The 12473-nt window shown below is 42.8% G+C and overlaps 1 protein-coding gene across 2 annotated transcripts in view; it reads left to right on the forward strand.

The window, feature by feature from the left end:
- The window catches only part of ADCY8 (adenylate cyclase 8), a 251173-nt gene extending 239845 nt beyond the window's left edge, over positions 1 to 11328 (forward strand). Inside the window, exons 16-18 of one of the 2 annotated variants that reach the window (XM_003782340.2) lie at positions 6564 to 6656; positions 7962 to 8076; positions 10751 to 11328. In XM_003782340.2, the coding sequence (XP_003782388.1) occupies positions 6564 to 6656; positions 7962 to 8076; positions 10751 to 11238 (696 nt within the window). In that variant the 3' untranslated portion in view covers positions 11239 to 11328. The remainder of the gene's footprint in view (positions 1 to 6563; positions 6657 to 7961; positions 8077 to 10750) is intronic. The other variant, XM_012810007.2, reaches the window with a different exon arrangement.
- Positions 11329 to 12473: the final 1145 nt, after the last annotated feature.

Genomic DNA, 12473 nt, shown 5'->3' on the forward strand with positions numbered 1-12473 from the left:
ACTGGCCACTTAGTTCTAGAGCAGAAACCCATCTTACTCATCTCTGTAGGCTTTACAAAGTGTTGCCAGAAGTGCAAAGCTTTTCCAATATACACTGTTTCGGTGTTATTTATCCCTCATGCCTAATCCATGGGATAGGAATTATTAACTTTCATTTTATAAATAAGCAAAGCTGAGACTTAGAGATATGGAGAATCTCTAAGTGACAAAGCCAAGATTTGAATTCAGGTCTGCCATATGGTTTTGGAGAGTTTTTGTGGTTCTTTTGTTGCTGTTGTTGTTTTCAGAAGATTACAGGGGTATACACATTTTGGTTACATAATTTGCTTTTGTACTTTTTCTTTTTAAGTCAAAGTTATAAGTGTGCCCCTTCACCCAGAATATGTGCATTGCACCAGCTGGATGTAAATTTACCCTGTCCCTCCTTGCCCCTCTTACCTACTTGATTTCCGTTGAGTTTTAATCATGGTGTTGCACTGTTTCTCACTTACTAGGCATTTCATGGTGATGATTTTTGTAAGTCGTTAGCTCAAAAGTGGTCATTGTAGTTGTGCTGGGCACAGACATAGGGAGTCAAGACAAAAACAAGACACAATGAATTCCTGTCTCCCAGAGCTTCACTATTCATGTGGAGGCAGGGTGACTATGAGTCTCTTTTACTTAAGGAATCTCTAGTAAGTGTACTAGTACCAATGGCCTTGCAGGATGAGAAGGGGAGAGCAATTCCATGATGATAGCACCTTGAACCTCCATCCTCCATGCTAGGCCATAAGCTGATGAAGATAGAAACCATGCTCCTTTCTATCCTGTTAAGCCCCCAGGGCCTAGCACAGTATCTAGGACATAAGACACACATAAAACAGAGACTTGCTAAGTATTTGCAAAATGAATTAATTAACTGATTGATTAATAACGGGAAACTATAAACCAACTGGCAAATAATAAAATGAAGAAGGGCTGGTGTCATTTAAAATATGCTTTTAAATAAAATAGATAAAGCTGTATTAAAAATATCTGACTAAAGATTGAGACATCAGGCTTTGCTGTATTTTAAACTCTATAGCAACCATATCTCAAAAGCGCTCAGTAGTGTGTTTTCAAATGATAATAAATAAAGTACATTGGAACTGAATTTGCATCTCAACACACCAAATTGTAGACACCCTGGAATCTTCCAAAAGCAGAGGAGGGGAGAAACACCCCAGTGGTAGAGATGAGTGTTTGCAGAGGAAAGTTAGAGATAGGATGGGCCAGGCAGCTGTCTAAGATAGATAGATAGATAGATAGATAGATAGATAGATTTTTTTTATTGTTGGGAATTCATTGAAGCTGTGTTCTTTAGAACATAGGCTTTAGACCAGGAGAAAGAGGACTACTAAGAGGAGGGGGAGAAAGAAAGAGGGAGGAGGTAAGAGAGGAGAGATAGAGATGAGGAGAAGGAGGAAGAGAAGAGGAGGAAAGGGGAGGAAGTGGTAGAGAAAGGGCAGAGAAGGAGGAAGTGTGGAAGACGGTATAGTCACCAGGAAAATAAAAACATTCCCTAAGTTGCCAACCCAAAGCATTCTCTGCTGTGCCCATGTGGGTCCTTGGGTCACCCAGACATGTCTCTAGATTCTGCCTGGCTAAGCTCCAGCCAGACGCCTGCTGTTCACTTCAATAATGATGCTCCTCTTTTGGCTGATACAATTACCACAGGAACCTGAGATCATGCAAGATTCTTTCTTGGCTTGGAGGCAAGCTGAACTTTGCACAGAGCACACTCTCCAAGACTATGTTTGCAGTAGCCCAATGCAGGAGCTCCTGAGCCCACAGCTCCTGCCTGGGTGAAGGGCTAAAGAGTCCCCAGACACCTCACTTCTCCATTTGCACTAGTAGACTAATGAAGGGGCTGATTAGGGACCACACGATGCCCCCCAGATACTTTTAGCTATACAGAAGACAAATCCTGCATGGATATTAACTAAAATAATGGAGCTTCTTGCTGCCTCCAAATTGACTTCTGAGGGGAAGGCAGCTTTGCCTGGGCCTGAAATTGGCCCTTGGCCAGGTAATGCTGAAGAGAAAAGAAAAAGGAAGAGCACCCCCCACCAGTAACACATCAGATCATCCCACAGCCAACAGAAAGCTGGGGGATGCATTTATACAGAGGCAGAGGGAGGGGAATGGGCAACTGAGGGCAGTTCAAGACTTTGAGCTGAAATATTAACACTCGAAAGTCTGCTAAGACACCAGACCTGTTTGGTGGTGTCTGAGGGCAAACGACAGACATAATCCAAGGCTAAAGATCTGAGTACCCTGAGCACAAGTTGAAGAATCACAGTGAGGGCAAAAGAGTGGCTTCACTTTCACTCAAGAACCAAAAAATAATGAACATAGGCTGCCTCCACTATAAATCAACACCCCCCCCCCACACCCCACACACACGTATCCCCAAAGCAAACCACAAAAGCACCTGGCTATGTTCAAAGCAGACTTTCTCTCAAGCAGAAATTTTCCAAGCATTGTTAGCCAGCTCCTGATTAATTTTGAGAGGATGCTGTAACAAGAGTGTACAGAAAACCTACTTCATCTGCTCCCTCTGCCCATCTGTCTATGCACCAGAGGACTACATGAGTCCTGAGGATATTACAATCTTAAAGGGAAGCAAAGAGTTGGAGAAAAGAAATTATGTCTACATATCTGCCAACAGTGGGGAATAAGAGGCCAGAATTTGCACTTGGGAGACAGGGAGGTTTGAGTTTGCACCTAGTTCTTCCACTCAGACTGGCTTTGTGGGCATTCACCTGTGCAGTCACACAAGGGACCCATCCTTGGTTTAATGTTCTGTTGTTGCTCTCATGTATGTCCTAATTTTTAAATAGGGGGTTCCACATTTTCATTTTGCACTGAGCCCTTCAAGTTATGTAGCCAGTCCTGCCTCTCCTTTCTCACCATGGGACCACAGGACATTTCTTTCACCACATGGAGGCCGTGGTCATTCATTTGCAAAAATAGAGCTGCAAATAGCCACTCAAAGAAACAATCAATAGAGGGCAAGCCCTTATTTTGTGCCCCAATGTATGTGGACATCACTTCTTCTGATCTATTTTTAAATCTGTTTTAAACTATAAATGTATGCTTTATAAGTTTTTTAAATATTTTTATTTTTAATTATTATGAGAACATAACAGTTGTATATCCATGACCTTTGGGAACTTGATTATTAAGTGGTAGTCTTGTTTGGGTTAAATTTGCTTGGTGTTTTATGACCTTCTGATACCTGAATATTGATCTGTCTCTCTATAGGTTTGGAAAGTTCTCTGTTATTATCCCTTTGAATAAGATTTCTATCGCAATATCTATCTATCTATCTATCTCTATCTCTCTCTCCCTCCCTTTTTCCATCCCTCCCTCCTTTTTAAGGCCAATAACTCTTAGATGTGCCCTAAGAGATTATTTTCTAGATCTTGAAAGCATGATTTATTCTTTTTTTATTTTTCATTTTTCTCTTCTGATTGTGTATTTTCATATAACTTGTCTTCAAGCTCACAAATTCTTCTGCTTTGTTAATTCTGCCATTGAGAGACTCTGATGCACTTTTCAGTTTGTTAATTAAATTTTTCAGTTCCAGAATTTCTGCTTGACTTTTTTTTATTATTTCAAACCATTTGTTAAATGTCTTTGATAGGCATCTGAATTCTTCTCTGTGTTTTCTTAAAGTTCATTGAGCTTCTTTAGAACAATTATTTTGAATTTTTTTACTGAAAGGTCACATATTTCTATCACTCCAGTATTGATCATTGGTGCCTTATTTAGTTTGTTTGGTGAGGTCATATTTTCCTGGATATGCTGTGGATGTTCACTGATGTGTGAGCATTAAAGAGCTAGATATTTGTTTTTATCTTCATGGTCTGAGCTTACTTGACCTGTCTTCTTTTTATTCTGGAAATTTTTTTTCTTTTTCATTTCTTTTTTTTTTTAATTAAGTCATATATACATATATCATGAATACATTTATGCCTTTGTGGGATTCAATGTGTTGATTATTTGTACAAATTGGAGTGCTTACATTCTCCTAATTAACACAGCTTTCACCTCATTTACTTAATCACTATGTTAAGACATTTGTGTTCTATACTTGATAGATTTGACTTGTACCCTTGCAATATGCTCCATAGGTGTGGTCCCACCATTAATCCTCCCTCTGTTAAACCACCTCCCTCCCTTATCATCCCCCTCCCCTTCCATCCTTCATCCTGGGCTATAGTTGTGATTCACCTTTCATATGAAAGTGTGAGTGATTATAAATTGGTTTTGTAGTAGTACTGAACACATTGGATTTTTTTTCCATTCCTGAGATATTTTACTAAGAAGAATATTTTCCAGCTCCATCCATGTAAACATAAAAGAGGTAAAGTCTCCACTGCTGGTGGGAATGCAAGCTAGTACGTTTCTTTTGGAAAGAAGTTCGGAGAACACTCAGGGATCTAAATATAGACCTGCCGTTTGATCCTGCAATTCCTCTACTAGGTATATATCCAAAAATCACTTGGCAACAAAGATTGTTCATTGCAGCTCAATTCATAATTGCCAAGTCATGGAAGAAGCCTAAGTGCCTATTGACCCCAGAATGGATGAATAAATTATGGTATGTGCACCATGGAATACATACAGCATTAAAAAAAGATGACCTATCCTTCTTGAAAAGGCTTTCCAAGAGTATTCATAGGTAATTGAGCCTTGTGATCTAAGTCTTTGGTCACTGCAGCCCCTCTAGGGCCTCTATGTTCCAGCCCCCATCCCCTCTATCAGCCAGGCTTAGTACACTGCAGCCAATGGGACTCTTCATAAGTCTTTGGACCTCCCATGCATCCTCTCCACCCCCCAGATCCTCATTTTGTGGTCCACTATGACTGTCTCCTATACTCTCTGTCCCATGCCTGAACCTCCCAATGCACTCAAACTCATATACCCAGTACAAGAAAATCCCTCCTCACCCTTCAGAACTGAAGTTAGAAATCACTTTCCCAAAGTCACCTTCCCAGATCCTCCAGATCAGATCAAAATAGCCCTTTTTCCTCATCCCTACACCCTGTACATTTCCAACATACACTTTATTGAAATTGAACCAGGGCATGTTGTGTGTGTGTATTTATTTATTTATTCTTAGCATCCGGGCTAAAGCTCCCCAGTGACTGAGGCCTCATGTACTCCACCTTCAGACATATAAGAACTCAGTAGTTACTGTGTTAGTTTTCTGTTACTGCTATAACAAATCATCACTAGTGCTTGAAATAGCATGCATCAATTATCTTATAATCTGGAGGTCAGAAGTCCAAAATGGACCTCACGGGGCTAAAACCAAGATGTCAGCAGTTAAGAGTTCCTTCTGGAGGCTCTAGGGGAGAATCTGTCTCTGCGTTTTCCAGTTTCTAGAGGCCACCCATGTTCCTTGGTGCTCATCCTTTTCCTCCATCTGCAAAGCCCAGAGTCACCTGACTCAGACCCTGCTTCCACTGTACCATCTTCTCTAATTCTGCTTCTTCCCTCTTCCACTTATAAGGACCCTTATGATGAGATTGGAGCCATCCAGGCAACCCAGGAAATCTCCCCATCCCAAGATTCTTAACTTAATCACATATGCACAATCCCTTTTGCCATGTAAGGTAACATATGCACAGATTCCAGGAATTAAGACATAGATATCTTTGGGGGTTGGGTCAGAGGACATCATTCTGCCTACCACAGATGCTGAAGAAGAGAGTATTAAAATCCAAATTACAGGGAAAGATTGAGGAAATGTCAAGGATGATACCTAGTGTTTTATTCACTTAACCATTCATTCATTCATCCTGGCTGTGTTCTACACTCTGTCTAGGTCCTGAATAGTAAACACAACAAGGAAAAATAACTGCTTACATACATTTCAGTGGGGAAGGTGACAATAAATAAGGAAAATCAGGAATATGTTCTAAGGAGAGAAAATAAAATGGGGAGGGAAGATAAAAATGTATATGTGGGGATGGGATACTGTGTTCAGTTTTAGATGGGATGGTTAACAAGACTGAACTGAGAAGATGGAATTTGAAGAAAGGCCTGAAAGAGGTGAGGAACTAAGCTATGCAGTTGTCTGAGAGAAACAGCACATGCAAAGGTCCTGAGGCAGAGGCAGGCCTGGATGTCCAGGGGCAGAGGAGGTCAGTGTGGCTGCAGAAAAGTGAATGGGGTAACAATAGGAGAAGGAGAGGTCTTGGCAAGCCTTGCAGGTCACAGAGCAGACTGGCCTTGATCCTGAGTAAAACAGGAGGCCATGGGAGAGCTTTGCACAGACCAGGGACATGGTATGACTTATATGTGAATAGGCAGATCTATTCCTTAAAGAATATCTAGTTATACCCATCTCAGGTCCTGGCACTTAGGAAGTGCTCAATAAAATATGTTGGCTGGATAAACACATGATTCTCAGAGAGAAAAGCAGTTACCTTGAGGATGCTGCACCATCAGAGGCAGACCTTCCCTGTTTTCAGGAGCCCCTGCTAGAAGAAAAAACACCAGGGCTAACATGTTGTCTGGATCTATTTCAGTTGCTCAGCGAGGACCGGTTTCAGGACATTGAAAAGATTAAGACCATTGGCAGCACCTATATGGCTGTGTCAGGCCTGTCACCTGAAAAACAGGTAAAGTACTCTTTGGACTCAGCCACAGCCTGTGGCAGGGGTCTTGCTGTTGTCATGTCACTGAACCTGGTGAAGCCTCTGCCACCAAGAGGCTTGGGGAAAGGTAGGGAGAACATCTGACAAACTGAATTAGCATAGTTATGTGATGTCATTTGCTTTGAGGTAGGTAGAACCTACTGGATGAAATGATGCCACTTTACTGAGAAACTTCAAGCTTTCATTCTGACCCTCACTTTTCCCATGAGCAAAAATCAGGGCCAAGAAATGCCCTGATTATGATTTAGTTCTGGGTGTTACTAAACCCCAAATACTAGCCTCTTTTTCTTATTTTTATTTTTTTACTTTCAAAAATCATATATAATAATAGCTCCTGCTTTGAGGGGAGTGTTGAATGTGTGCCAGGCACTAGTGGTAGAGATACCATCTACCTTTCAGGGTTAATGGGTGAATTAGCTAAGACAATGTCATGCTGTCCATACGAAGTCTTGCGTCTAATAAGTGACTATCTGGAAGAAACCCATGTTGGTAATTTGGTGCACATGCTTGGCACTCTGTAGCAGAGGTCAGAAAATTATGACCCACAGACCAAGTCTAGCCCACCACCTTTTTTAAAAATAAAGTTTTTTTGAACACAGCCACATCCATTCATTTACATTTTACTATTGTGCCTTTCAAGTGAAAATAGCAGTGCTGAGTAGTCACAATGAAGACCATACGGTTCACAGAAACCCAAAGTATTGCTGATTTGTGTGCCAGCTTCTGCACACAGGTGTAGGGGCATAAAGGTCTCTCCTATACATAATGTCATCCAATCCCTGGGAGGTAGGAAGGTCAAGACCCACATTTTATGTATTTGGAAACTGAGGCTCAGAGATGCCCGGCGGCTTGCTCTGCTCATCCTTTAGGACTTTCATGATCAAATGTCTAAATGAAATATCCTGTAAACAGACTCTGGGAGCCCTTGAAAGGAAATAGACCCAATTCTGAGATTGGGAAAGAAGTACCTAGGAACGTAGGAATGTAGGTAGGTACGTGAGCAAACCCACACTGGTGAGCGCACTCTGGAATTCGCAGGGCCTTGATGCGTATAGATGTGAAAGGAGGAACAGAACAACCCACACAGCTCACACTCCCGAAGGCAAATCTCATGTGACCCGTGCTGCTGATATACCGAGGACTTGTGCACGCAGGGGCTCCCACACATGATTATTTCCTTCTGAAGGACGTGCGGGTGGGGTTGGGACACAAAGCCCCTGCTGTGGAAATGTCAATGTTGAATGAATCCTCCTCTCACCTTCCCTCCAGCAATGTGAAGACAAATGGGAGCATTTGTGCGCCCTGGCCGATTTCTCTCTCGCCCTGACTGAAAGCATCCAGGAGATCAACAAGCACTCGTTCAACAACTTCGAACTCCGGATTGGTGAGTAGCAGCTGGGACTGTGGCAAAAGGGGCCCCATAAAGCCAACTGGCCTTGCTCCAAGAGACGCTGTTACACCCTGGCCATCAATCCAGGGGACCTCTTCACTGCAAAATGCGACAGGTTCAGTGTGACCCACCAAGGGCAGGGATAGGGTCAGGCCTATCTGATAGGATAGCTTAGGCCAGTGGTTCTCAACCTTCCTAATGCCATGGCCCTTTAATACGGTTCCCGTGGGTCATGACAGGAACCCTAAGCGTCATGAGAACCGCTGGCTTAGGCCTTTCTGAGCATCCTCTCACTCGAGGTAAGGGAAGTAAAGGCAGGAGACTGGCCTTTGTGGATAAATTCAAAGCAGCCAGTGTTTGGGTAAATGCCAAACTATGGTCAACCTGTCTTCCAACTTACCCACCCAGGCAAGGTCGTGCTTAGACAGGTGGCTAAGTAATCAATCATTTAATTCTGACTTCTGTGCAGCTCAGTGCTGGGGGTTAATGTATTGCTCTCACGTTCTTGTGCATAACACCTTCAGGCAAAAGCAGGTTTCTCTGAGGCTGCCAGATAGTGTACTGAGCCAGAGACAGGCTCCACTCGCCAGAGAACTCTCCTCTTCCTGGACTCAGAGAAAACACTTATGCAAAGCGTAACAATAATCACTGTGATACAATGAAAGTATTAATCCTTTATGATCTTTATAATTTGCTAATTCTTTCTACATCTCTGCTGAACCTGGACAACCTCTTACCCATGTTCTGAAAGCCCCTGGTCTAGTCCACATTCTTGTTTCATAAATGAGTAAACACAGGCCCAGAAAAGGAGAGTAACCAGCTTAAGATCACACAGCCAAACAGTCACGCCAGAGGCGGCTCCAGGCTTTCCTGATAAGACCATGACATTCCGGCTGGCAGGGGAGTGCAGTTTAAAACAACTCTCACTGCTGGCCTCGTATGATAGACATCCTCTGACAAACCATTTTACTTTACTTGGTTCTCCTGTAGAAAATTTCAAGAAAAAGAGGTCAAGATATAACAATATCTGACTTTTCAGATCTAAGGAAGGCCACATATTTTTGTTCTTTGGAACAAAATAAATTATATTTCATGTTTTTGATCTATGGATGGGATGCTCAGGGCTTATTCCCACATCTCCCATCAGTCCTACAAATCTTCTCAAAAATCATTGCCTACAAACTCCAACCAGGAATCAAAAGAGAATCTGAAGCCTGAATAAAGAGCTATTCCAAGCAAATTCCAAAGACATTGTCAAAGTCAGGGCCAACCCTTGGTGTGCCCTATCAAACTGCCAATATAATTTTATTGATAATGAAGGTTAGAAAATTAATTTCCCAACTATCTCAAGCATCTCAATTTGTGCTTTGCAAATCTGCTGAGATGAGCTGTATGACTCTGAACAAGTCATTTAACCCCCCTGAGTCTCAGTTTCCTCCTGCATGAGCTAGGTGTGATAGTACTACCTCCCTGCCTGCCTACCCTACAGGAATAATGTCACAGTCAAATGGGATAATGGCTTTAAAAGTGCTCTGCAAATTTTAAAGAGCTAATCATCATTGATTCCCATTGAAAACCAGAGTCTGTTTTTCAAACTTCCAGCCGATTATGTTGTGTGTGTACACGTGTCTGTGTGTGTCTCGCTCTTGCCTCTGCCTAGAACAATCTTGCCCAGAGAACTTCAGAGCTAGTCCCACCGCTTTTTTCAGATCTATGCTCAAAAAAAGTCTTTGCTAACTGCCCTATTCCAGAATGCACCCCTCCCGTATTTCTTTATCCCTTTACCCTGATGAGTTTTCTTTACAGGCTTTATCATTTACTGATACGTTACCGATTTTTCATTATTTTCTATCTCTCCCCAGTAGAAGAGCCAGGGCTGTATCTCTTTTCTTTTCCATGATATTCCACTGCCCAGCACAACACCTGTGTCATAGCAGGTGCCTTTTCAATGTGTATTGAATGGAAAAATTCCAAGTCTGTCAGGAAATATACACAACTGCTAACACGTTTAGTGACGTGACATGCCGTCATTTCTAGAAGAAAAGTCTATATGTCCTAGATGAAGGAGAAGGCATTGAACCTGCCTTTAGAAGCATTTCCAAATAAAATGGGGGATTCCTGGGAAGTAATGCCCCAAGCAGAGAAAGGCAGGCCAAAATCACAAAGGTGGGAAGTGGCTGGCAAGTGAGGGGAGCTCTAGCAGCTCAGTATGGATACAGTGCTAAGGTACAGGAGAGAGTGTGGTGAAAGGTCTCACCAGGCCCTTAGAGTATGGCATCAGAGAAGCAGGGGCAGATGTCGGGGTCCCCCATTTCCTAGTCAGTGTTCTGATCATCCCATGGGCAAGATAAGCCAGTGTTCACATGAAAATTATAATTATAGTCTGTTGAACACTCATCTCTTGTTTGGCATCCTATGCCAATGGCTTTACTTATCTCTTTAAATCCTCTCTTTTTTCTTATTTCCACTTTGCAGATGGGAAACATGAGATCTGAATAGGTGAAGCAACTGAGGCAGGTCACACATCTAAGAAGTGACTGAGGCAGGATCTGGACCCTCCAGTGCATGCACACAGTTACACGTGTAGTGACCACTCTCCTGGGGAGGGGTCCAGACTCCTCGTTGTCCCTCTTCTCTCTCTCATCTCTTGCTCCCTTTTCACTCACAGGCATCAGCCATGGCTCAGTGGTAGCTGGCGTCATCGGCGCTAAGAAACCACAGTATGACATTTGGGGCAAAACCGTGAACCTGGCCAGCCGAATGGACAGCACAGGGGTCAGTGGCCGGATCCAAGTCCCAGAGGAGACCTATCTCATCCTGAAGGACCAGGGCTTTGCCTTTGACTACCGAGGGGAGATCTACGTGAAGGGCATCAGTGAACAGGAAGGAAAAATCAAAACGTACTTTCTCCTGGGAAGAGTCCAACCCAACCCATTCATCCTGCCCCCGAGGAGACTGCCTGGGCAGTACTCTCTGGCCGCAGTCGTCCTGGGCCTTGTCCAGTCTCTCAACAGGCAAAGGCAGAAGCAGCTCCTCAACGAGAACAACAGCACGGGGATCATCAAAAGTCATTACAGCCGGCGGACTTTGCTGACGCCCAGCGGGACGGAGCCCGGAGCCCCCGCCGAAGGCACCGACAAATCCGACTTGCCATAAGAAGCATTTTCTTTGTGTTCCTTTTTTTTGTATTTCTTTTATATATAAAACAAATATACTAATAAAAAGGTTTAATTTTTTTTAGAACAAGGATGGTTTCATTGGTCTTTGAATGCACCAGGTCAAGGACACAATTTGAGGTTCTCTTCCATCACAAACAGTTGTTGATCACCCCTTTTGTGGGGTTTATTGGCAAACAAAGATAAATGAGACCGAGTTTCTGACTTTGAGAGGCTCACGACTAAGTCAGGAAGAGGGTCATGGGAACAGAGAGTCCACATGATCAGACAGATACTCAATAACAATTGCCACTTTTTGAGACTGTGTCATGTGTCTGGCCAGGTGTGAAATTCTTCACATACATTCTTCAATTCTCTTGTGATCCTCACCACTCCTGTACATACATTTGATCTGTATTTATTGAACACCTAAAAGGCACCTGTGCTGCCCCGTGCTCTGGAGAAATCCCTCAAAGAGCTAACATTCTGGTTGGAGAGTAACCAATAATATTCACACAAGCAGTACACAAATAATCTACTTTCAGATAGAGGTAGATGCAATACAGAAAATTAGGTAGGACAATTAAGACAAACAATGAGAGGGCAGAAATACTGACTTAACTAGAGTCATAAGGGAAGCCTTCTTTGAGGCTGTGACATTGAAGATTAGCCCTAAATAATGAGAAAAAGGCAACCGACAGGACCTGGGAGAAAAGAGACCCAAGCAAAAGGAAGAGCAAGTGCAAAAGCCCTGACATGGGACTGAACCCAGTACACTGGAGGACAATGACAACATCAGAGGGTGGGGGCCACCACAGGCAGGTACACTCCTTCCTGGAAAGACAACTCCTAAGCTCTTTTCTATGATTATAAGACTGTCAGGAATGTTTCATACCGATGAAAAAGCTTAGAAAAACTAGAAGATTTGCCCAAGATCATAGAGTTAGTTGTAGAACTAGCTTCAGAACTATATTGTCAATAAAAGATTGACTGCTACAACAAAAATCTCCCAGTCTTAGTGGTTCAAACAATAAAAGATTTACTCCTACTCATGTGTCATTGGATGGGTGGCAGTGGGCCTTCCATGCAATGATTTGGGGACCTAATCTTCTTCTGAGGCACTAGAGTTCTCTGCTTAGTCCTGTATATCCAGCCAACTGAGAAGAAGACAGGGAAAGGGAAGGGAATCACTCAGAAAGTCTTAACAGGCCTAGAAGTTCATAATTATTGCTCTGT

The sequence above is a fragment of the Otolemur garnettii genome, unplaced genomic scaffold (genome assembly GCF_000181295.1).
Source record: "Otolemur garnettii isolate 467f Iridium unplaced genomic scaffold, OtoGar3 scaffold00004, whole genome shotgun sequence".
Classification (NCBI taxonomy): Eukaryota; Metazoa; Chordata; class Mammalia; order Primates; family Galagidae; genus Otolemur; species Otolemur garnettii.